The sequence below is a fragment of the Manis javanica genome, chromosome 5 (genome assembly GCF_040802235.1).
Source record: "Manis javanica isolate MJ-LG chromosome 5, MJ_LKY, whole genome shotgun sequence".
Taxonomy (NCBI): Eukaryota; Metazoa; Chordata; class Mammalia; order Pholidota; family Manidae; genus Manis; species Manis javanica.
This window is the reverse complement of record NC_133160.1, coordinates 139,516,502-139,539,685: the sequence shown is the minus strand read 5'-3', so window position 1 is coordinate 139,539,685 and position 23,184 is coordinate 139,516,502. Positions and strand designations below refer to the sequence as shown.

Below are 23,184 nucleotides of genomic sequence, written 5' to 3'. Positions count from 1 at the left end.
AAAGTACTTCTTTTTTATTCTTTTTACTCCTCTACCCTTTTTTGGATGTCATAATTTTCATTTCTTGTATATCCTTTGACTGATTTTGTATATAGTTGATTTTACTACTTTTGGGGTTTTTTCTTTTTCTTATTTTTTTAACTTCATACTTGCTTAGTGAGTAATTGGGCTACTAGTTTTACCATGAGTTCTTTCTCACTTATGAGAAATACTTTGGCTTAAGAACATTTCCATCTTTAGAAGTCCCTTCAGCATAGCCTGTAAGGCTGGTTATGGTGAATTATTTTAACTTTTGCTTATCTGGGAAAATTTTAATCTCTCCTTCAATTCTGAATGATAACCCTGCTGGGTAGAGGATTCTTCGTTGAAGGTCCTCTTGTTTCAATACATTAAATATTTCAGTCCACTCCCTTCTGGCCTGTAAAGTTTTTGCTGAGAGGTATGCTGATAACCTGATGGGGTTTCCCTTATAAGTAATTTTTTGCCTCTCTCTAGCTGCTTTCAATACCTTTCCTTCTTAATCTTTGATATTTTAATTATTTTATATCTTGGTGTCTTCCTGGGCTTCCTTTGTTAGAGACTCTCTACCCTTGTATGACCTTAGTGCTTATTTTCTTCTCCAGATTGGGGAGGTTTCCAACAATTATGTCCTCAAAGAGACTTTCTATCCCTTTGTCTCTCTCTTCTTTTGGTACCCCTATTATGTGAATATTGCTTCATTTGGAGTTGTCACACAGCTTTTGAAGGGTCCCCACCAGTAAGATGGCAAACTTCCGGCTTCTCTTCGGGGTCCTCAGTTCCCACCGGCGCCACCTGAAGCCCAATCACCTCTCGCCCCCCCTCCCAATCCCAGCACCTAGCCAACAGCCACCAGCCCCGTAGAAGTGACACCTCAATCAATTCATGCCCCTTCCTATATAACCCAGCACCTTTCCCTAATAAAGCGGAACTCTCCGGTGAATTGCTGCTATGTGTCGCTCCTTTCCTTTCACTGGTGCCGAAACCCGGGAGAGGGGACACCCCAACTGGGCCCCGTCTTCCCCCCGACACCAGCAGCAGCTTGCCCTCGTCCTCTTTTTCTGGCGCTGGCTCATCACACTCACCACTCCTCTCTGGCCTTTAGGTAAGTTTTCCCCCTGGAGTGGGCCACTCTTCCCCGAGCTATCGCAGTGCCATTGACCGTGATCGTCCGGCAAGGCCCTGACGCTCGGGGATGAGGAGGGAACGCTCCCCGCCTCAGGCCTTCACGGCTGCGGCGGACCCTCAGGCCCCTCCTCCGACAGCCATAAATCCCCGCCTCAAGCCTTTACGGCTGCGGCGGACGCTCAGGCCCCTCCTCCGACAGTCATAAACACATTCACCGTCCCTTCCATCAGTGCTGAAAGTTTTTAAGCAAAATTTCCCCGGGGTGGGCCACTCTTCCCCGAGCTATCGCAGTGCCATTGACCGTGATCGTCCGGCAAGGCCCTGACGCTCGGGGATGAGGAGGGAACTCTCCCTACCTCAGGCCTTCACGGCTGCGGCGGACCCTCAGGCCCCTCCTCCGACAGCCATAAATCCCCGCCTCAAGCCTTTACGGCTGTGGCGGACGCTCAGGCCCCTCCTCCGACAGTCATAAATTCCCGCCTCAGGCCTTCACGGCTGCGGCAGACTCTCAGGCACCCCCCTCCAACAGCCATAAACGAGGTGACTCCTTTGTGGATGAGGACGCTCCCTTTTCCCCCCCTCTTCCTTCTGTTCCGTCCGCTGAAAACGCCTAGCGCTAGGTACCTCGTGACTCCGGCACTCTGCCTTCTTAGGGAAGTCTGGGTGACAACCCACACTTCCTAAGAAATTCCGAGTCGTATACGAGTTTCCGCAGACCACCAAGGATCATCGGGGACGCCCTTTGTCTCCTTGTGGTCTGCTTCCAGTCCGAGGATCTCCGTTCGTCTTCCCCTGTGTTTGTCTCCTTCTCTGTCCTTTAGCCATGGGAGCCTTCTCATCCCTCCCTGAAAGTTCACCTCTTGAATGCCTGCTTAAGCATCTGGCTACCCTCTCCCTGACGCCTGATATAAAACCAAAACTTCTCCGTAAATATTGCTCCCAAGATTAGCAGACATACCCCCTAGACAATAACAACCAATGGCCTGCAGGGGGAACTCTTGATCCTAACATCACTCGCGATATTTTAACTACTGCTAGTGCCTGAAAAAATGGAAGGAGATTCCCTATATGGAAGCTTTCCGCCTCCTCCTCTCCCCGCCCCCTCCCAAGTTCTCCTAGCCTGCAAGCCACCGCCCCCGCAGAAGCCTCAGGTTCACTCCCTTCCCCTTCTTCTCCTACAACAGCCCTTCTCCCTTCCTCCCCAACCATCTCCTCCCCCATCTCACCTCCTCCACCTTCATTCCCTGCAGATTAAGCCTGAGCCTTTCAGCCCCCCCTTTAACTAGGTCCCAGGGGCCTCCTCCGTCTTTGCCCTCATTACCTGTTTCTCCCCTGTTAGGGACCGCCTTTATCTTCTCACATGTTTGTAGGGAGAATGGGAAAGCACCTTCCCCCATGTCTGAATGCAGCATGGGAAAGCAAAAGCTAGAGAACAACCGGTGCAGTCCTTGGAAGTTATCTGTCCACAAAAACATATCTTGTCCTGGAAGGTGAGCCAAGACTCTTCACTCTGAAAATAGAGAGACCTTGAAGATGTGTAGAAACACCGCCCCTGCTTCTAAATATGCCCTTCCCCCACTTGCGGATGTGGTAGGAATGGAGAACAAAGAACATTCTGTTTACGCATTTCATAAGCAATTAACTGGAGCCCTGCTGTAGCTCAGTTAGTAGAGCAGGGGATTCTTAACCTCAGTCATGAGTTCAAGCCCAACTAAAGCAGCAGAGGCAAGCAGCTGGGCTGCAGGCTGTCAACACGTGGGTCTGATTCTATCTTTCTTTATTTTCTTTGCCCCCCTTCTGCACTTCAGGACCTGCTCGACTAAGCACAGCTAGACTGCGTCACTCCCCCACAGACTGAGCCAGAACCCTCAGTCCCCCTCAGACTCAGTCCCGAGAGCCTCCCAAAATTATTGCCCCCCTCCGGGAGGTAGCAGGATCCAAAGGCATCGTGCCCGTTCACGTCCCTTTCTCCTTAAGAGATTTAGCCCAACTAGAGAAACGCCTAAGTTCCTTTTCCACTGATCCCATGACATACATCAGGGAGTTTCAATAGACCCTCCAGTCTTACAGCCTCACACATCATGACATTTTCATGCTCCTGGCCAGTACTCTCCTCCCTGAAGAGCATAGACGAGTTTGAGACTTTGCCCAAACGCACGCTACCGAAACCCACAGGACTGACCCCACCTATCCCCCTGGCCCCACTGCTGTCCCCGAACAAGACCCACACTGAGATTATAACACCGCCATGAGTCTCCGCTCTTAAAATATTTTTGCCTCCTGCTTAATAGCAAGTCTGAAAAAGGCAGCTCGTAGTCAATTTTCAAAAGCTCCAAGACATAATTCAAAAGAGAGACGAAACCCCCTCCGAGTTCTTAGACAGACTCACTCAAGCCCTATTACAGTATACCAGCCTGGACCCAGAAACACCTGAAGGAAGACATGTCCTTATGACATACTTCCTAGCTCAAGGCTACCCCGACATTAAAGCTAAACTCAAAAAGTTAGAACAGGGCCCCGCTACCCCACAGACTGAGATCGTAACACTGGCCTTTAAAGTCTTCCATAAGCGGGAGGTGGAGAAAGAACGCCGTAAACAAAAGGCTAATCAGGCCAATTTCCAGATGTTGGCCCAGCTGATAAAACCACAACCTGGGCGCCCCTCTACAAACAAGCCCCCCCAGGAGCTTGTTTCAAGTGCGGAAAAGAGGGACATTGGTCAAGGGCGTGCCCCTCCCCCAGATCTCCTACCACCCCATGCCCCAGATGCCACAAAAAGGGCCACTGGGGGTCTGATTGTCCAACCACCCGAAGGGGAGGCTGGACGAACAACCCCCATCCTAAGCCCGCTGTAGTGGGGCTGGCAGAAGAAGATTGATGGGGCCCGGGGGCTTCTCACCCGACCATTTCCATCACCAAACAGGAGCCCAGGGTTACTTTAACAGTAGACGGTCACCCCATCTCCTTCCTCCTAGATACAGGAGCCACCTTCTCAGTCTTGCGAGAATACCGGGGCCCTACCACGCCAGCCATTACTCCTATAGTCAGAGTAAGAGGTAAACAGATTTTCCCATTAAACCTGCCACCCACCCTTTTATGCACAATCCAAGACAATCCCATACCTTTCTCCCACTCCTTCCTGGTTATGCCCCAGTGTCCCATCCCTTTACTAGGACGAGACATCCTTTCCCTCCTCCACGTTTCCATAACTATATCCACTCCCACAGCCCCCAGTACTCCCTTTCTGATGGCCCTCATAGCCGATGACCCCCCTCTACCCAATGAAAGTTCCGGTTCTGCCCTCATACACCCTGTAAATCCCCAAGTTTAGGACATTACAAGCCCCTCCGTGACCCTATGTCCCCCTGCCTCTATCAAATTACGTGACCCCTCTCAGTATATCTGTCAGGCCCAATACCCCCTAACCACTTCAGCCCTCATAGGCCTCCAACCCATCATTCAAGATCTCTTAAACAAAAATTACCTCAGACCCACTCACTCCCCATTTAATACCCCCATATTAGCTGTTAAAAAAACCAACAGATCTTTCCGCCTTGTCCAAGACCTTCACCTCATCAACATAGCCGTTCTCCCTATCCATCCCTTAGTTCCAAATACATACAGCCTTTTATCGCAGATCCCTGCCTCAGCTTCCCACTTCTCAGTCCTAAATCTCAAGGACCCATTTTTCTATCCCTCTAAGCCCCTGCTCCCAAGATTTTTTCATCTTCACCTGGACGGACCCATACACAAGACATTCTGAACAACTCACTTGGACAGTTTTGCCACAAAGCTTCCGAAATAGTCCCCATATTTTTAGACAGGTCCTAGCTCAGGACCTCAAACAGTTTCATCATGATCACTCCAAGTCCACCTTATTATAATACATAGACAATATTCTACTCTGCAGTCTCTCGTGAGAACAGTCTCGACTTGACACTGCCTCCCTACTTAACCTTCTAGCGTCCAGAAGTTACCGAGTATCCCCCGTCAAAGCTCAAATCTCTTCCCCTCCTGTCACTTACCTCAGATTCCTTCTATCTCAACAAAGAAAGTCCATTACCTTAGACAGAAAATAGCTCCTCTCTGACCTGCCCATTCCCAAAACCAAGACAGAAATCCTTTCCTTTCTAAGCCTGGCTAGATATTTTAGAGCGTAGATCCCTAACTTCTCCCTGCTCCCTGTTGGCAAGACCCCTATACGACCTCAGCAAGAGCCCCCCCTAAAAAACCATTATCCTCCTCACCCCGACACTCCTTCATTAAGCTCTGTCAAGCCCTTGTGGAAGCCCCAGCTCTCCATCTTCCTGATTTGTCGAAGCCCTTCTCATTATACATTCATGAGAGGTCCAGTCAAGCTCTAAGAGTCCTAGGCCAATATTATGGCCCATCCTTTGCCCCAGTAGCTTATCTCTCCAAGCAATTAGACCCCACAGTTCGGGGATGAGCCCCCTGCCTACGAGCATTAGCCGCTAGATGGCTCTTGCAGAAAGAAGCTCATAAACTGACATTCAGGGTGCCCCTTACCATTCTGTCCCCACATCACCTAAAAGATCTCTTAACCTACAAAAGTTTACAGACTCTCCCTCCCTCCCTCCAGACTCCTGACCTTACTGTCCTCTTTCCTCCAAAATCCCGTTCACCCCCTTTGCCATCCATACCCAAATCATGACTTTTTCCTCCTTTACTGCTCTCTTGCTTTTTTCCTCATTCTTGTTGTCTTCCCCGCCACCCCAGCCTCCTTTGTATGGCGATTCAAAGTCAGACAGACTTACACACAGCATCAAACAAAAGTTCCTGCCCTCATTGCCACACCAGACTGCCCTCTGAAAAGCTGCTCTGAGCCTTTATACCTCCACTTTCCTCCCTCCACCGAAGTGTTCACTAGCAGCTACCCTTATTCTCCCTACCTCTGCTTCCTCTATGACCAAAAACAAGCCTATTGCAGGCGATAGCCAGACACCTGCAAGAGATGTCCCTACTGGTCTTGTGCAATTCACTACATGAGTAACTTCCAGTACCCACAGTATTACTCCTCCAACCGTTTCATGAAATATCCCAACGGCTCATTCTCCTTATCAATCCCAGATCCCTGGGACTCTCGATGAGCTGCCAGAGTCACAGCCTCAGTTTACTATGGGGGGGGTCCTCGACCCCCCACGGTACCCTTCATATCTCTCAAAAGTATGTTCCCTCTCATTCCCAGATCTCTCAAGTTGCATCAGATAGCAGACATTCCGAAAAAGTCATTATCCAAACTCTTGACGGTGCCTCTTCATCTTCTTATCCCCACCCCTCTTCCCATTTCTCCTACTCTTCATTACAGCTCATTCAGGACACCAACATCTTTCTCAACCACACCCTTAACACAGCCAATTGTTTCTTGTGCACATCACTACAGCGCCCACTGCTGGCCGCCGTGCCCCTTAATATTTCCAACTACTCCTTCCATGCAGAAAGACAACCTCTCTGCCCCCTGGCAGACATACCCCTATGGGAACCAGAATACGCAGATAATCTCACCATCCACCACTGTGTAGGCCCAACTCCACCCCCCCTCCAGTGCACTTCACTGCCTCTCTATCTACACCCCTACCTCCGGCTCTAAGACTTTTACACAACCGGGACACTTCTTTTGGTGTAATGGCAGTCTTTTCAACTCAGTGTCTCTCAACTCCGATACACCCTGCATTCTCGTCACCCTAATCCCACAGTTAACACTTTACAGCATGGCAGAATTCCTTGAGCTCCAACCTCCCTTGCCCTCGCGCACAAAAAGAGCTGCTTTCCTTCCCATCATAGTCAGTAGCTCTTTGATCACCTCAGCCATTGGGGCAGGGTTTTCGGGAGAAGCCTTGGGTCACTCTCTATAGGCAGTTAGAGATCTCAATGCCAGATTTGAGGGAGCCCTGACATCCACTGCCGATTCTCTAGCCTCTCTCCAAAGACAGGTCACTTCGCTAGCTAAAGTCACCCTTCAAAACCGGCCGGCCCTAGATCTGCTTACAGCCGAGAAGGGCAGCACCTGCGTCTTTCTCTGGGAAGAGTGCTGCTATTCCGGCATTGTAGAAACTAACATCACCAAACTCACCGACCTTGCCTCCAGCCTCCACTCTGCTTCCAATTCCAACCCATTCTCTTCAATACTAACAAACCCCCTCCTCACCTAGCTCTGGCCCATTGCAGGCCCCATAATAATCATTCGTCTCGCCTGTCTCTTCTTACCCTGTATAATAAAGTTCATCAAATCCCAAGTCAGAAAAATCTCTAATCAAGCTTTCAACCAGCTTTTACTCAGGAACTACCAGCTTCTGGCCACAGAAGATCCCTCACCCTCACGTGACCTCCTCACCACATGCTGAGATGGACCCCTCTCTCCACTGGAAACTGTTCCTGGAAACAATGGCCACAGACGCCTGGCTCCTGACACCCATATCCTCTTGGCACCATTGGAATCAACAGGTCCTCAACCTATAGTTACAAAGAACCTTCATTAATTTCCAACCTGAAGAAGTCCACATCTACTCATCCTTACTGTGGGGAATCCTATCAACCCTTTCCTCCCAATCCTCAAACCCTCACTCCCTTCTACGCCCCTGTTCAGCAAGAAGCAGTCAGAGAGAAAGCTTCGTCCACAAACCCATAGAGGAGAAAGGGGGGAATGAAGGGTCCCCACCAGTAAGATGGCAAACTTCCGGCTTCTCTTCGGGGTCCTCAGTTCCCGCCGGCGCCACCTGAAGCCCAATCACCTCTCGCCCCCCTCCCAATCCCAGCACCTAGCCAACAGCCAACAGCCCCGTAGAAGTGACACCTCAATCAATTCATGCCCCTTCCTATATAACCCAGCACCTTTCCCTAATAAAGCAGAACTCTCTGGTGAATTGCTGCTATGTGTCGCTCCTTTCCTTTCAGCTTTCTTAGCATCTTCTCCTTTCTGGAGATTCTTCTCTCTCTCTCTTTCTCAGCTTTGTTGTTTTCCTGTTCTCTGATTTCCATCTCATTGATTTTCTCCTCTACTTGCAGAAACCTATTATGCATTCACTCCATTGCATTTTTCATTTCAGTCACTGTATCTTCAGCTCTGAGTGGCCCTTTTTCAGTTCTTCTGTCTTTTTGTTGAAGTCTTCCATGAGATCATCAGTATTTTTCCACAGATCAGTGAGCATGTTTATGAATGTTACTTTGAAATCTTTATCAAGAAGATTGGTGATCTGTTTCACTTAGTCCTCTTTCTGGTGTCCTATAGTTTTGTTTATAACATATTACTCTGCCTCCTCATTTTGTCAGTGTTTTTTGTTTCTTCCTTTGTATTAGATAGATCAACCGTGCCTCCTGGTCTAGAGAGTAATGGCTATATGCAGAAGTCATCCTGTGGCGCCCAGAAACTCAAGACTCTGCTTACCTGTGCCTGGTTATCTTTTGCAGTGTAGCTGCAGTTGCTGTTGGAGGCCATCGTCTTTCTGCTGGGGTAGTTGTGGGTGGGGTCACCCTCTGCCTGCCCTGCAGGGATTGCAGAGCTGCTGGACCAGTGGGATCAGCAGGGAGGGTGTGCAGGGAGCACAGTATGGGGCTGGGCAGCCAGCAAGGACCAAGGAGCATTTGGAGCTGGCTCCTACAGGCACCTCCCCAGTTAGGCTGAGAGAGTGCCAGGAAAGCTGGAAAAGCCTCCCTCTGCCTGCTAGGCAGCAGAGTCTCCCTTTGCCTGCCAGGCATCAAAGTCTGACAGCTGTCTGGCTGGGCTGAGTGGATTGGGCAGGTTGGCAGATGCACAGGGAAGCACCTTGGCCTGAGATGCCATGGAGGGGGATGGAGCATTTCTTCAGTTGGGCTGCAGGAGGGCCAGGGAAGTGTAGTTTACCTGCCCTTTTCCTGCTGAGAGAGTGCCATCTAACCCTCACCCCACTGGCACCCTTCTTGTTTCTGGTAAATCTCAGACAGATCTCCAGGGCCAGGTGTGCAGAGTTCCTGAGTGCTTATCCACTTCCCACTCTGTTCCTCTCCCTCCCGCTTTGGGTTGCTGGGATTGACCAACAGAGTGCATCTTTCTGTTGGTCAAGGGACTACACTTTGAGAACCACTGGTTCTCAAAGTATAAGGTATTCATAGCCTACAATGAATTAACTTCCCTTCTTTGTATCTAGAATGGTACTAGCTAGGTATCATCCTTGGTTGAATGAGAAAATACAATTTTTCTGACCCATGTAATTTTTTGTATGGCTTAATTCTCTCACAGAACCTTGGTATAAGAATAAGACACAAAAAATGATTATTTCTTTCAGCTTTTGATCTCATGATTATTTTGTCCCACTTAACCTGGGTTAGGAAAAGTGCTACTGATACATATTTTTTAAATGGACCCTTTATTATATTAATATGTATATGATGTCTCTAATCTGAAAATGCTCTGAACCCTCACCCAAATAATAATCAGATACAAGCAGCACATCTTAAATAATTGAACCACATAATCCTCCTGTGTAGTATGAATCAAATTATAGCATCCCCATTTTTTAGTATAGTAAAACTATTAGGAGAAACTCATTAAAGGAATTAGGAATGAATTTGAAGTCCTTTGATTTACTAATTCTGGTTCTTTGCTCACTGAAGCTCATTGAAATGATAGAAAATGTTAATTTACCGACTTTTTGTGTGCTTTATTTAGGTAATCCACTGTATGACAGCCTCGGTTCGTTGGGTGTGGGCACCTTATTAGGCGTGGTCTCAGCATTCCTCATCCACACTAACACTGAAGCACTTTTAGGGCGATCCATCCAGCCAGAGCAAGTACAGCGGCTTACCGAACTCCTGGAGAGTGACCCATCAGTAAGGTCAGCTTATTCCAACGATGCTGTTGAGGTTTACAAAAACATACTAAGGAAAAGAAGTGCTTGGTTTATAAATACTTTCAGAAGAGGTTGTGGATCTTTAGCTTTCAGAACTTTTTAATCTGTTATTTTCCAGAATTGCAGCCTTCGAAGAAAGCAAATGAAAGCATTTCAGAAACTCTAAATTTCCTTTTAAATTCTGTATGTCTTTCATTGTTAGAAAAAGGAACAGTTAGATAATATGGAACAGAAGTTTTCAGAATTTGTCTCTGTAATATGAAACTTCTGATGTAGAACCTTCATATTTATATTTGCCTTATATTTGTATTGTAATTACAAACTGAATATATTAAATTTAAGGAGATTTTTATTCATAGGGAAGTGATTACCAAATTGAATATAATTTATACTCCTTTTGAAAATAGACTTCTTATTTAGGTTATTTTAAATGTTTTCCCTTCTAATCTTTATCTTTTAAATGATATAAGAATAAAGAACTGAAGACTTGGGAGATAATCAGAAGAGATAGAGAGTTCTAAAAGTACTTTTTAGTGAAATTCAGCAGTAGTGTGGTTTCAGAGTGAAGTGGAAGGAACAGCTATTTGAAAGTCTCAATTTTCTACTAGTTACACATATGTGTATGTATATATATATGTTAAAAGAATATATTTTTCTTTTGTGTTAATAATTAAAATCTTTAAGTTAAATCTTTTAAGAATGACCTGTATATCTGAAGCAGTAAAACAAATAAGTGATTACTAGGTTTATAGTCTTAAGCCCTATATGTTTAGTCTCAGAAAGTAGTTACGTAGTCAAATCAAGATCAAAAGTAGAGCTTAATTAAAATCAACACTAGGCTTAGAAACAAAGTGTGAGATAATCCTTTCCTTGATGATATATATATATGTCTGATTTTGGTATCAAGTTATTACTATATAGAAGCTAGGAAGTGTTCCTTCATCTCTTTTTTTAGGGGGGGTCGTTTGAAGAATTGTTATTTCTTTTTTAATATTTGGTAGAATTCAGCAGTGATGCTATCTGGTCATAGGATTTTCTGTTTGGGTAACTTTTTGGTTACTTATTGTGATAGGTCTGTTCAGATTGTCTACTTCTTTTGTGTCAGTTTTAATAGTTCGTGCTTTCTAGGAATTTGTCCACTCTTTCTAAATTTTCTAATTTGTCAGCATACAACTGTTCATAGTATTCCTTTGTAATCCTTTTTATTTCTTTAGTGTTAGTAGTAGTACCTCCTCTTCCATTTTTTATTCTAGTAATTTGAGTCTTATTTTCCTTGGTCAGTCTAGCTAAAGGTTTGTCATTTGTTGATCTTTTCAGAGAACCATCTTTTGGATGGATCTATTTTCTGTTGTTTTTCTCTTCTCTAGTTCATGATTCAGCTCTAACCTATACTATTTCCTTCCTTCTGCATGCTTTAGGTGTAGTTTGCTCTTTTTCCAGTGTGTTATGGTGGTAGGTTAAATTTTTGATTTGATACCTAGCTTCTTTTTTTTTTTTTTTTTTTACCCCCACCCCCAGTGCTAGCTTCTTTTTTAATATAGGCTTTTACAGTTATAAATTTCCCTGTAACTACTGTTTTTGCTGCATTCTATAAATTTTGAAATGTTGTCTCTTCGTTTTCATTCATTCAAAGTATTTTCTGATTTCACCTTTGGCCACTGGCTATTTAGGAGCGTGTTGGTTAATTTCCACATATTTGTGAGTTTCCCAAATTTGGAGAATATTATTTGTATTATTTCTGAACCTTTAAACTTACTGAGGTTTGTTTTACGGCCTAGTTAGTGGTCTTGGATAATGTTGCACACGTACTTGATAAGAATGTGTATTCTGCTGTTGGTGGAGTGTGGTGTAGATGTCTCTTAGGTTTAGTTGGTTTATAGTGTTCAATCCTTCCATTTCCCTGTTGATCTTCTTGCCTAGTTATATCCATTATTGAGAGTAAGTTATTAAAGTCTGTAGTTATTTAAACAGCATAATAGATATCTATTGCTATGTGAAAAATTAACCCAAAACTCTTAAAACAGCCTTTACTACCTCACAGTTTCTGTGGGTCAGGAGTCTGGGCACAGTTTACCTGGATCCTCTACCTCAGGGTTTCTCACAGACTGCAGTCAGGGTGTTGGCTGAAATTACAGTCATGTCCTGGAGAAGGATCTGCTTCTAAGCTTATTCACATAATTGTTGACAGGATTTAACTTCTTATTGCATGAGCCTTTCCAGCTCAGCAGCTTGCTTAATCAAGCATGCAAGTTGAGAAGGCAATAGATACTAAGTGTGAAAAGATAAAAGTCATAGATGAGTCGTCTAATTGGAAATGTCAATGGAAATGTATCTCATCACTTTGCCATATTCTGTTGGTTAGGAGCAAGTCACTAGGTCTAGCCCAAGTTCAAGAATTGTACAAGGGCTTGACTGTAGAAGGTGGAGATCATTGGGAGCTATGACAAACTGTAGTTATGTATAAGAACATAAGGGAAAAATACAATATTTTCATGAACTGCTATTTAAGTATTAGTCAAATAATGAAATTTTAAAAAATTTTCTTAGGACTGAGGTAGATAATTTTTTTTAATTGAATAAATTATATTGCCTGGTGCCAATCTGGGAAGCGTTTGTCTAAATTTGGGCATATATGACTTTATAATTATGAAATCATTAATTCTTACTTCCACCCTGGATAGTTGATAAGTATGCTTTGTTATTTATATGGACAGAGAATTTTAGACTCAGTATTTAATAACTTGCTCAAAATCACTCAGAAATTAGGGTAAAATGTTTTAGGACTACTTGGAGTCTCGTTTAGGCTTGTTTTCCCAGTAGCTCTCTATGTCCCCAGAAGTCAGAGTGTTTTTTATTTTTTTATATATCCTGTAAAGAACAGATGTTATACTGATTACCATGGAAAGAACAGAATTTCTCAACAGTTTTTTAGGGAAGATTGATTCCTGACGGTTAAGGCAGGAGGGATGAAAAGCAGTTATGCTGATCATCTGGGAGCAGGATGGTATAATGGAAAGACAATTGGGTTTAGGTATCTAAAGATCTGGGATGAGTCCTAGCTTAGCTGGTGACTAGCTGAATTACTTTAGGCAAGTCACTTGTGCCCCTCTGGGTCTGTTTTATTACCTGAAAAGTAAAGATGGCATACTACATTAAACATTTTATATATGTGTTGGCTCATTAGTCCCCACAGTAGTCTCATTAGGTAGTTATTATTAACCTTATTCTAATAGAGAACTTCACAGAGTTGTATGAAAACTTTTAGAGAAGCTCTTGAAAAAAAGCAAAAAAGGGTTATGAGATAAAATGACAGTGTTGTAGAAAGTCAGTTTAGAGTTGCTTTTTTTAATCCACAAGCTATATAATTCATCTATTTACAAATTACCACAAGATAAATATTTGTTAACTTTACACCCTTCTATGGCATTATGCAAGAAAAGCTAAATGGACCCTTAATTTAGAAATTGATAGGTGGCCCTTAGTGGTGAACACTCTCTTAGCCATCTTCTTCCATTTTCATCACTGGTAGAAAAAAACAAGAATTCTAGAGTTTGTGCCATTAAAATGTGTACATGTGTATGTGTGTGTATATAAACTTGTATGCATTGTTTTTAATTTCAGGGCAATTCATGATGTTAAAGCCACAGACCTTGGATTAGGGAAAGTAAGATTTAAGGCAGAAGTAGATTTTGATGGAAGAGTTGTTACAAGATCATATTTGGAAAAACAAGATTTTGACCAAATGCTACAAGTAAGTTTATGTATTGTTATCTTAGATGGCCAAGGTTTAGAAAATTTTCTTTTTAAGTAAATAAGGTAAAGTTTTTTCTTTTACAGGTCTTAAGTCACTTCAACTTTCAACTTCTTAGGGTTCCAAAATTTGACAAAAACAGGGTCTTTATTTACAGTGGAGTAGGTTGGAGGAGACAGCAGAAGAGCAGTGCTTGTTCTATGCCAGGCATTTTTATCTATGTTATCTAATTTACTCTCAACAACCCTGTGAGGTAAAGAAATATTCTCATTTTTATATATAGACATATTGAGACACAGAAAGATTAAATAACTTACCTAAAATTACAGAGCCATAATATGGAGTAAGATACAAATTTGGATCTCTCTAATTCCAGAACCCTGTTTTTTAATTAAGAATAGTTTAAAAGAGAATTTACAGAGGATAATTTAATGAACAGCATAGAGGTTACCACTTGATTTTGTCAAATCTTGATATTTTATTGCACTATATGCTTAAGATCTAAAGAAATAAGTTATTCCAAAAACAGTTGAAGCCCTTGTTTTCTTCTTCTAGATCCCATTCTCTTCTCTACTTCCCTAGAACTAACGATTATCTTGAATTTAGTTCTTGTCATTTCTGTTCAGGTTTTTTAACTTTTCAACATAATTATCTTGGCATAATATATATTAAATTTTGGGATGTTTGAAAATGATGTAAATGACATAATGCTGTATGATTCCCTGTATAATTTAATTAACAGCATATTTTGAGATTCTTCCACATTAAGATATATATTAAAATACATACCTCTAAGTAATTTATTTTTCTTTGCTATATAGTATTTTATCTTATGAGTATGCTGTAGTGTATTTATTCAGTTTCCAATTGATATTTATATCATTTCCAATGTTAAACTATTAGAAGCAGTGTTATAACATGCTTTTTTGTTCCCACTGGCAAGAATTTCTTGAGTACAGTATGTAGCTAGATTTGAAATAGGTTGGCCATTGGATGAACATATTTTCAGCTTTCCTATATATTGACAAATTGTTCTCCAAAGTGTGTCAGTTTAACTGCCACCATCAATGTATTAAAGTTCTACTTCATATTCTTGCAAGACTTTTAATAGTTTTGAAATTTTTGTCATTATGTGAATTTTGGTGATTTATATTTCCCTTGTGAGGTTATTAGTAAGCATTGGAATTTATTGACCATTGGGATTTCCTCTACTTGCTTCTTTGTTTATTTAGTTAATTTCTACTATTACAACAAATTTGTAAACATTTTATTTTTAATATACTGGTCACTAGTCCATCCTCAGGTATGTATATGCAAATATCTTTTCTAGTTTGTGATTTACTGTTTTTTGTTGTACAGAAGATTTAATGTAGTTTTAATTTTATGTCAAATTTTTCTTTTTCTCTGTGCTTTTTATCTTGTTTGAGAAATTGTTGTACCATTATCATAAAAATTCTTTCTTTCTCTAAAAATTTTAAGGTTTATTTTTTACCCTTAGTTTTTTAATCTGCCTAGAGTTGTTCGTTTGTTTGATGATCCTAGGTAGGGATTTAATATTTTTTTATTATCTAAGAAAAATAATTGCCCTGGAACTATTTATTGATAGTCTATTTTTTTCCCCCACTAATTTTGTAATGCTGTCCTGGAACATTCTACTCAATTTTTTCTTGAATAAAATTTTTTCAGAAATAGGTGGTCCATTGCCTGTGGCTTGAAAGTTTTTCATTTTTCATTAAACTTAATGGTGTTTGTTATAAGTTTTTTTTAAGGAAATCAGTGTACCAGTATTAGTTTTTAAAATTTTTGTTTTGTTTTTCTGCTTTCATTTTCTTTATAGGAAATTCAAGAAGTGAAAACTCCTGAAGAACTAGAGACCTTTATGCTTAAACATGGAGAAAATATTATTGATACTTTAGGGGCCGAAGTAGATAGACTTGAGAGAGAACTGAAAGTAAGAAATACTCAGCTAATGATATAATAATCTCAGCTGTTTTTTTGAATACTTGACTTTGTGTCAGACACTGTGCTAATTGCATCATGTGTCATTTTAATAACCTCATCATGTATTGGTAGTTATGTGTGTGAAAAATGACTGGGTTAGAAAGTTGGATTATTTACTCAAAGAAGTAAGGGAATTAGGATCTGAACTTTTGTTGTTCAGTTCTAATTTCTGTACTTTAAACTACTATTCTGTATTGCTTGCTTAGTTTTTTAAATAAGCAGCATTTTGAAAATTTTTAGAGAAAGGTGAAAAGGAAACTTGAGACTGTTCAAAAGTTAAAAAAAAAAAAGATTTTGACCTTGAACGCACACATACATCTTTCTTTAGTTCATCTAACATTATTTTATATTTTCTGTTCAGTTGGATATCATTACAACCTACTATTTTTTTACTGAAATCCTGATCAGACTGCCTTTCTAATGTGTCAGTGCTCTTAAGACAGTTTTGAAATGACATTTGAGTGCTATTTGTTTGCAATGGAATAAAACTTGCAAATGATCTTAAACATATTTAGCTTGAAGGTAATGCATATTCTTTAGCTGATGTTGACCATTCTTTAGTTTTGTTAAAAATTGAAGGGAAACAAAAAAAAAATGGAGGGAAACATTTCTATCACTACTTTATCTTTTCTTTTAGAATCTAAATATCTGATGAGATTAATAGAAGCACTTCAAATAAGATGATTTTGTTAATGTTTATAAAGATGTTTACCATCTTTGTCAGGCATGATTTTCAAAGTTTCTAGATGAATAATTCTCAAATATTTTGGTCATAGGACTCTTCACATTCTTAAAAGCTTTTTGGATCCTTAATAATTTTTATTTATTTGAGTTATATTTATTGGTATTTACAAAATCATAAATTAAAACTGAGAAACATAAATGTATTTATTCATTTTAAAAAACATAACCTAATAAATGTTAATACCACTGACATTTTAATGAGAAATAGCTGTATTTTCCAAAATAAAAAAGTAGTGAAAAGAATGCTATTGTTTCAAAGTTTTGTAAAAATCTAAGACACCTAGATTCCCATATCTTTTCTGCCGTCAGTTTGTTGTCATATATTGTTTTAGCTGAAGAATATGAAGAAAAGGGAGGAGCCTTCATGACTATTCTTACAGCTTTTTCAGATAACTATGATGATCTCTTTAGATGTTACACTAAAACCTGAAACTGGTAGTCTCTTAAAGCTTAATTGTGATGTAGAATCTGAAACCATATCAATGAACTTTTCATCTACTGTCTGTGTAGTCTGGGGCACAGTCCACAAGATTGCCCTTGTTTCTAACACTAGGGGTTCCGGAGAAACCCTCTAGTTTGATAATTCACAAGGATTCACATAATTTACTGAATGCTCTTATACTCACTAATAGTTTATTACAATGAAAGGGTACAGATTAAAACTGGCCAAGGGAAGAGGTGCATAGGACAGAGTTCCAAACATGGAGCTCAGTTGTTCTCTCCCCATGGAGTCATAGATGCTGTTACCTTCCTGGCAAGGATATGTGACAGTTTGCATCGAGTATCGCAAACCCATTAAGTTCTACTAAGCCTTGCTGTCGGGAGATTTTATAGGGGCTCTATAGTTGATTGTTTGAGTGGCTGACCTTTCATATTCAGCACCTCCCAGGAAGAGCTAACACTTTTAGTCTCCAACCCTTTCTGGAGGTAGAACAGATACTCTGTGGTCAAAGATATGCAAAGGCAGGACTGTCCAAGGGCCTAGAGATCACCTTCCAGAAGCCAAGAGCAAAGGCCGGACCTCTTTTTGGGTATGATTAATTTTCTGCATTGTACTCTGAATAGATCTTTTAACCCATGCATGATTCTGTTAATGTGAATCGGTCATTTGGAAAATTTTGACTCACTGAATATATGCACACCTTTCAAATGGTGATACATTTCTAAGTGTTGGTAAGCTATCAGGCTCATGGTGATGGATATGAGTTTTCCAACATTCTAATATTTAGTTGAGAATTAATTTTATCATTAGCAACAAACAGTCGTTTTCCTTGAAGTAACAGATTTTGTTCATTTTTTAAGATTGCCGAATACCCAAATTTGAATAACCGTAGTTTGTTAGTTATTTTGAGTAAAAATGATGTTCAGATAAAAAGTATCTGATTCAGCTCATTAACTCAAGCAATTAGAGAGGTGCTTTTCCTTGTGGCATCAGAAAGTATTCTCCCATTTTGTCACAGAATATTTTTTTAAAGTACTCAAGGGTTGAGGTTTAATGAATCAGTACTTTTTACTATTTCCTGAAGGACATTTTAAAGTGAAACTGGCTTTTTTTTTTTTTTAACTGAGTGTCTAAGCAGGAAAGGAACATGACTACCAGTATAGTTTGGTGTCCGCATCTTGAACTGTGCAAAGGTGCCAGCAGTTTTATCCACCATTGCTTTTATGCCATCAGAGGAAATGTCAGCATAAAATAAAGAGGCAAATACATAGTGTTATTATAAAAAGTAGTTTTGACCTTGGAGTCCCCGTGAAAAGGTCTCAGGACTCCAGTGATCCTTGGACCACACTTTGAAAATCACTGTTCTAAATAAAATGTGAGATGATTATTTTTGTGTAGGGTGACATAAGAATGAATAAACTTTGCTTTTCCATTCTATGTTTTTATTTCCCTGCTAAAGAAAATGATGGACTTTTAAACTAAATCTTTACTTTAGCTTTACCCTAATAGAAACAAATGGTCAGAAGCCAGATTTAAAAGTAACAGATTGTCAGCAAAGCTTATTGTTTTTATTTAGTTAACTTTGTGCTTTAATTAGTTGCTATTAAATTATTAATAGTTGAATTAACTCATAAGTGCTTTTGAAAATATTTTATACAAGTCTTTCAAATGAGGAAGCCAAGTTTAATCCACACTTTCAGGTAGAAACATCTTTGACTGAGGTAATAAGATAATAAAGAAAAGTTCTTCATAGTTGAGGTATCAACCTAAGAGAGTACATAAATATAATTCCCTATTGTCATGAAAATAAGCTGATTTTATTTTGAAAACTATAATTTTGTACATTGGCATATTGCTTCCTTTTTAGTATCTAAGCATGATTGCCTTCTAAGTTTAAATTTTACTAATTATTGAGTTACTTTAAAAGGTCACTCAGTGATAAAATTATGCAGCAGTATAGCCATCTCTGTTGAGTAATGGCATTGATCGAAGTTTTAGAATAGGTGATATTTTTTGCCTAAAATCTACATCTAGTATAGTTCTATGTAAAGATATTAAAAATAACAAGCTAATTCATAAAGTCCCATATTATAAATGTGAAATATATCTTATTCTTATTTTAAAGTTCTTTGAACTATTAACTTTAAAGTTTTTTGTTCTGCCTCTATAATTCATTCCGTGGATAGACCCTTTTCCTATCTTTCTATAAAGTTTTATTTGTGTTTGGGAGGAAATAATTATATTGGAAATTTAATTCATTGGGAAGATGCCATAGCATTTGCAAATTCCTAGTAAGTAATGTTCCAGCTGAATGCTTTGCTCCTTTGTCTTTTGCTTCTCTGAGGCATCCACTTGAGTCCGTAGCTTTGCAAAATAAATAATATAATTTGGTTTTATCTCTCTATATGAGTGTTGGAATAAATCTGTTCGTGGTATGTGAAATGTTCCAGTTCGTGTTCAGCAGTGCCTGGGACATAATAGATCAATAAGTATCTGTTGAATAAATGAATGAAAATCATAAGTTGGGCACCAGTTACTGATTTTCAGTTCTTTTTAACAAGTATTTAGTCTGTTTCTACTATAGACATGTCTTTTTACATAGTAAATATTAAAATTAAAGAATATAATCCTGTTTGTTTTATTCATTCATATAGCGAACATTGTGTATGCATTGTATTGAGCATATTACATTATAGGAATGATTCATTTTCTCTCTGAAAACTTAATTTTAAAAAAGCTGAGTACATTAACTTTTTAGTTTCTTTTTTTCTGAGATCAGATTTTTATTGGTACACATTTGTAATAGGGTACTCTTTAGTTAGAATAATACCAACTTTCCATAAATAGCTAAAATTTTTCTAGTTGTACTGGGATATGTAAGGGTTGATAGGTATGGGAAAATAAAATCCAATTTCATTTCTGTTTGAGGAAATCTTTTTTTATTCCCTATTGAACTTAAGGATTCAAGATACAGGGAACAGTTTAAAGAAAACATACAGAGAACAAAAGTGTATCCCCCATGTTTGGGGGTCCCCGGCTGCTCTCACATTAGGATCTGAGAGGAAAGTATCTCCAGGTACACTTGAACAACACTATATAAGAAAAACCCAGTGTTCACTCCAGCTTTAGCTGGAGCTAAACTCCAGTATTACATGAGATTTTTATCTTTATAATTGAATTCCTATGAGTAGTATACAGATGTTAAAGTCAGAGAACTGAAAAGCTTACAACAGAAATAGATGTCACTTGCTCATTCTCCTCAACCCTTAATTCTACTTCTCAGCAATAACCGTTTTTAATACTTTTAGTATTTCTTTTATATTTACTTCCATATTTCTACATAAAAGTCTCATAAAATACTGCTTCTCATTTAAACACTGTTAATTTCCTCTTTGATGGATGTAGATTTAGTTATTTTATACATTCTCTCTGTCCTCCATTGTCACAATATCATTAGATCACATTTTATTGTATTTTAATTCTCTTCAGACTGAATTAGGTATCCTTCCTTAATGTATCCATAGGGGAAAAACCTAAAACCTTTGCTTTTGCAAAGGTTTGACTACTTCCTGTAGTAGGAGACTGTTAAAACTGTCTGCTTTCTTACCTGTCTCTCTTCACTAGACATAAATTCATTGAAGGTCAAGTGCAGTTTGTTTCCTGTCCAGTGCTTGGCACAGAGTAGGCATGTAATATGAAGATATATTTTGTTATTGAAATTCCTTAAGGTAGCATTTAAGATTTTCACAACCTGGCTTCATGTTCCTTTCTAGCCTCATGACTAGCCCTGCCCTTTTCGCAACTTCTGTGCTAACTGGCCCACACTACCAGTGCATAGTTCTCAGGCCCTCTGACTTTGCCAGTGCATTTTCTTCTAGTTAGACCTCCTTCATCTGCCTGGAAAACTTACCATATTCAAACCTTGCTTAGATGTTATATCCCCAGGGAAGTCTTTCTGAATGTCATGAGCAAAAGTAATAGATCTCACATTTTTATTTCAAGAGTTATTATTTAGTACATTGTAATCACTCCTGGGGTCTGGAGTCAGTCCTGAAATCAATCCTGACTCCATCACTTACTAGCTATGTGACTTTGGACAGGTTAGTTAATTTCTTCATACTTCAGTTTCCCACATGTAAAATGGGAATAATTGGGCTACTATGGGTATTTTAAAACACACACATGCATGTGAAGCCCCTTTACTTAGCATAGTACTTGACACAAGAGTAACTAATCATTAAATGTTAAATGTTATTGTTATTAGCTATAGTAAATTGTTCTTGATATACTTGTGTACTTGGCTAAACTAAGTCCCCCATGGTCAGAACAGCCTTTTTTAATTTATAATAATATCTCTATAATAATAATTTTATAATTATATAAATAATTTTATAATAATAAAAATAATAATTTAATAATAATATCTCTACTTTCTAGCACAGTGCCTGACCCAAGAGTATATGGATTGTTACTAAAATATATGAAAAAAGTAAATATCAGTTTTTCTGATTATTTGCAACAATTTTCATTTCACTGTGAACAAGAGCATATTTCTGGTGCTTTGTAGTGCTTAGCACATACTAGATTCTTTATTATTGTATTAACATAGGAACAAACTCAGGGAGGTAGGTTTATATTGTTTTTACAATATTGTTTATAGTGTATACGGTCTAGTCATCTATTGCTTTTGATCTTGTTAGAGTGCTACAGTGAAATAATTTGACCATGTGTTTTCAGTGGCTTTCATGGTTAAAAGGAAACAGGAGATTCTATTTTGCTGTGAATAATGTGATGGTGATTTTTCTTTCCAGAAACGAAATCCTGAAGTTCGACATGTAGATTTGGAGATATTATAGATTTGATGGAATGAATCACCTTGGAGGGAGCCTTGGAAATAAACTCTCCATTCTGCTCTCCCATACTGAAGAGAAGTCAACACCATTAGAAGCCATTTTTTTTTAGATGGAGGATATACTTTATGTAAAGGCAATTCAGCAGTTCACAGAATTAAACTACTACTTACTTCCAAGAGACATAAGTTAAATCAATTTGGGGATCATGTTTTTTTTGTTTCAACAGGAAGTACTTTAGTTAATTTAAATTGTAATTTCTCATTTTAGGCTGTCAGGGTGAATTGTACCTTGCAGTCATGTTTCCTTTCTCAACATTGGTAAAAATGAGCAGCATCTATAGGATTGTAATTTTTAATTTTGTTGCCACTGGAGATTTCACTCCATCAAACCCTGCCATTCTTGAACATTATGGCTAATTCTTGGTGTGTGGCTTTTACAGTCACTCCATTTCAAAGTCTGTCTTTCCTTATAGAATGTGGAAACTATTTCTACATACTTTGTAATTTTGCTCTGAGCACTAAGAGGAATGTTTGTTATCTATAAATGTTCATTCCAGAAATGGCTTAGTTACTGAATTGAAGGAAGATGTATCAGTATGCTCTTTTAGGTCATAGGAGTTGCCATGCTGTAAAATTTCTTACCTCTCTTTTGCAGTTTTTTTCCTTATTTTAAGTTTTCTGATGGTAGATCTAAAATAGCCCTAGGTGTTTCCACAGGACAATGGGATGACTGTTTCTTGTTTTTGTTTTTTAACTGGCTTCAGTACCTTAATATGTATTTATTAGGAGATAATGCATTCATAAGCATTTTATCATTCTGTAAAATTGACTAGGAATATAACTTTACAAAGAGAACAGCATTTTAATTTATTTTTTAAAAGGCACTACTTATGTAAACCTGAACTGTAGGAAATGTTTGCTTTAAAGAGAAGTAAATACCTTATGTAGAAACTTGTTGCCGTGATTTTGTATAATATAGTCAATAGTGTTTGTAACATGAGTTTCTTGTGGTCATAAATGGATATTTGGCATGATATATAACTATAACATATAAGTAAGTAGCTTTCTAATGATCATAAGGTATCAAGGTGAAAAAACACACAATTCAGTAATTGAAAATTTAGTGCAAAACTACACCTGTGTCTCCATCAAAACAGTATGCACTTTCAATTGTTCAGGTGGCAGTGAGCATTTCCTGTGCAGGAGTGGTGACTCGGTGCTTTCTTTGCTGGATAAGTGAGTGGATGACATAAGGACTCAGTCACCTGTGTTAGGTCATGTCAAAACTTAGATTGAGGTTTATGAATTTCAGCAGATTGTAATGCTGGAAACAAAAAATAAACATTTACTTAAAGGGGATGTAATCGTAATGTTTTGTTCCAGAAAGGTCATTTATTGGAAAATT

The 23,184-nt window shown here is 39.3% G+C and overlaps 1 protein-coding gene across 3 annotated transcripts in view; it reads left to right on the top strand.

Moving 5' to 3' along the window:
- SLC30A9 (solute carrier family 30 member 9) overlaps positions 1–23,138 on the top strand; it is a 96,634-nt gene extending 73,496 nt beyond the window's left edge. For 2 of the 3 annotated variants that reach the window (XM_037002747.2, XM_037002746.2), the window contains 4 exons: positions 9,809–9,974; positions 13,611–13,740; positions 15,578–15,691; positions 21,739–23,138. In XM_037002747.2, the coding sequence (XP_036858642.1) occupies positions 9,809–9,974; positions 13,611–13,740; positions 15,578–15,691; positions 21,739–21,783 (455 nt within the window). In that variant the 3' untranslated portion in view covers positions 21,784–23,138. The remainder of the gene's footprint in view (positions 1–9,808; positions 9,975–13,610; positions 13,741–15,577; positions 15,692–21,738) is intronic. The other variant, XM_037002748.2, reaches the window with a different exon arrangement.
- Positions 23,139–23,184: the final 46 nt, after the last annotated feature.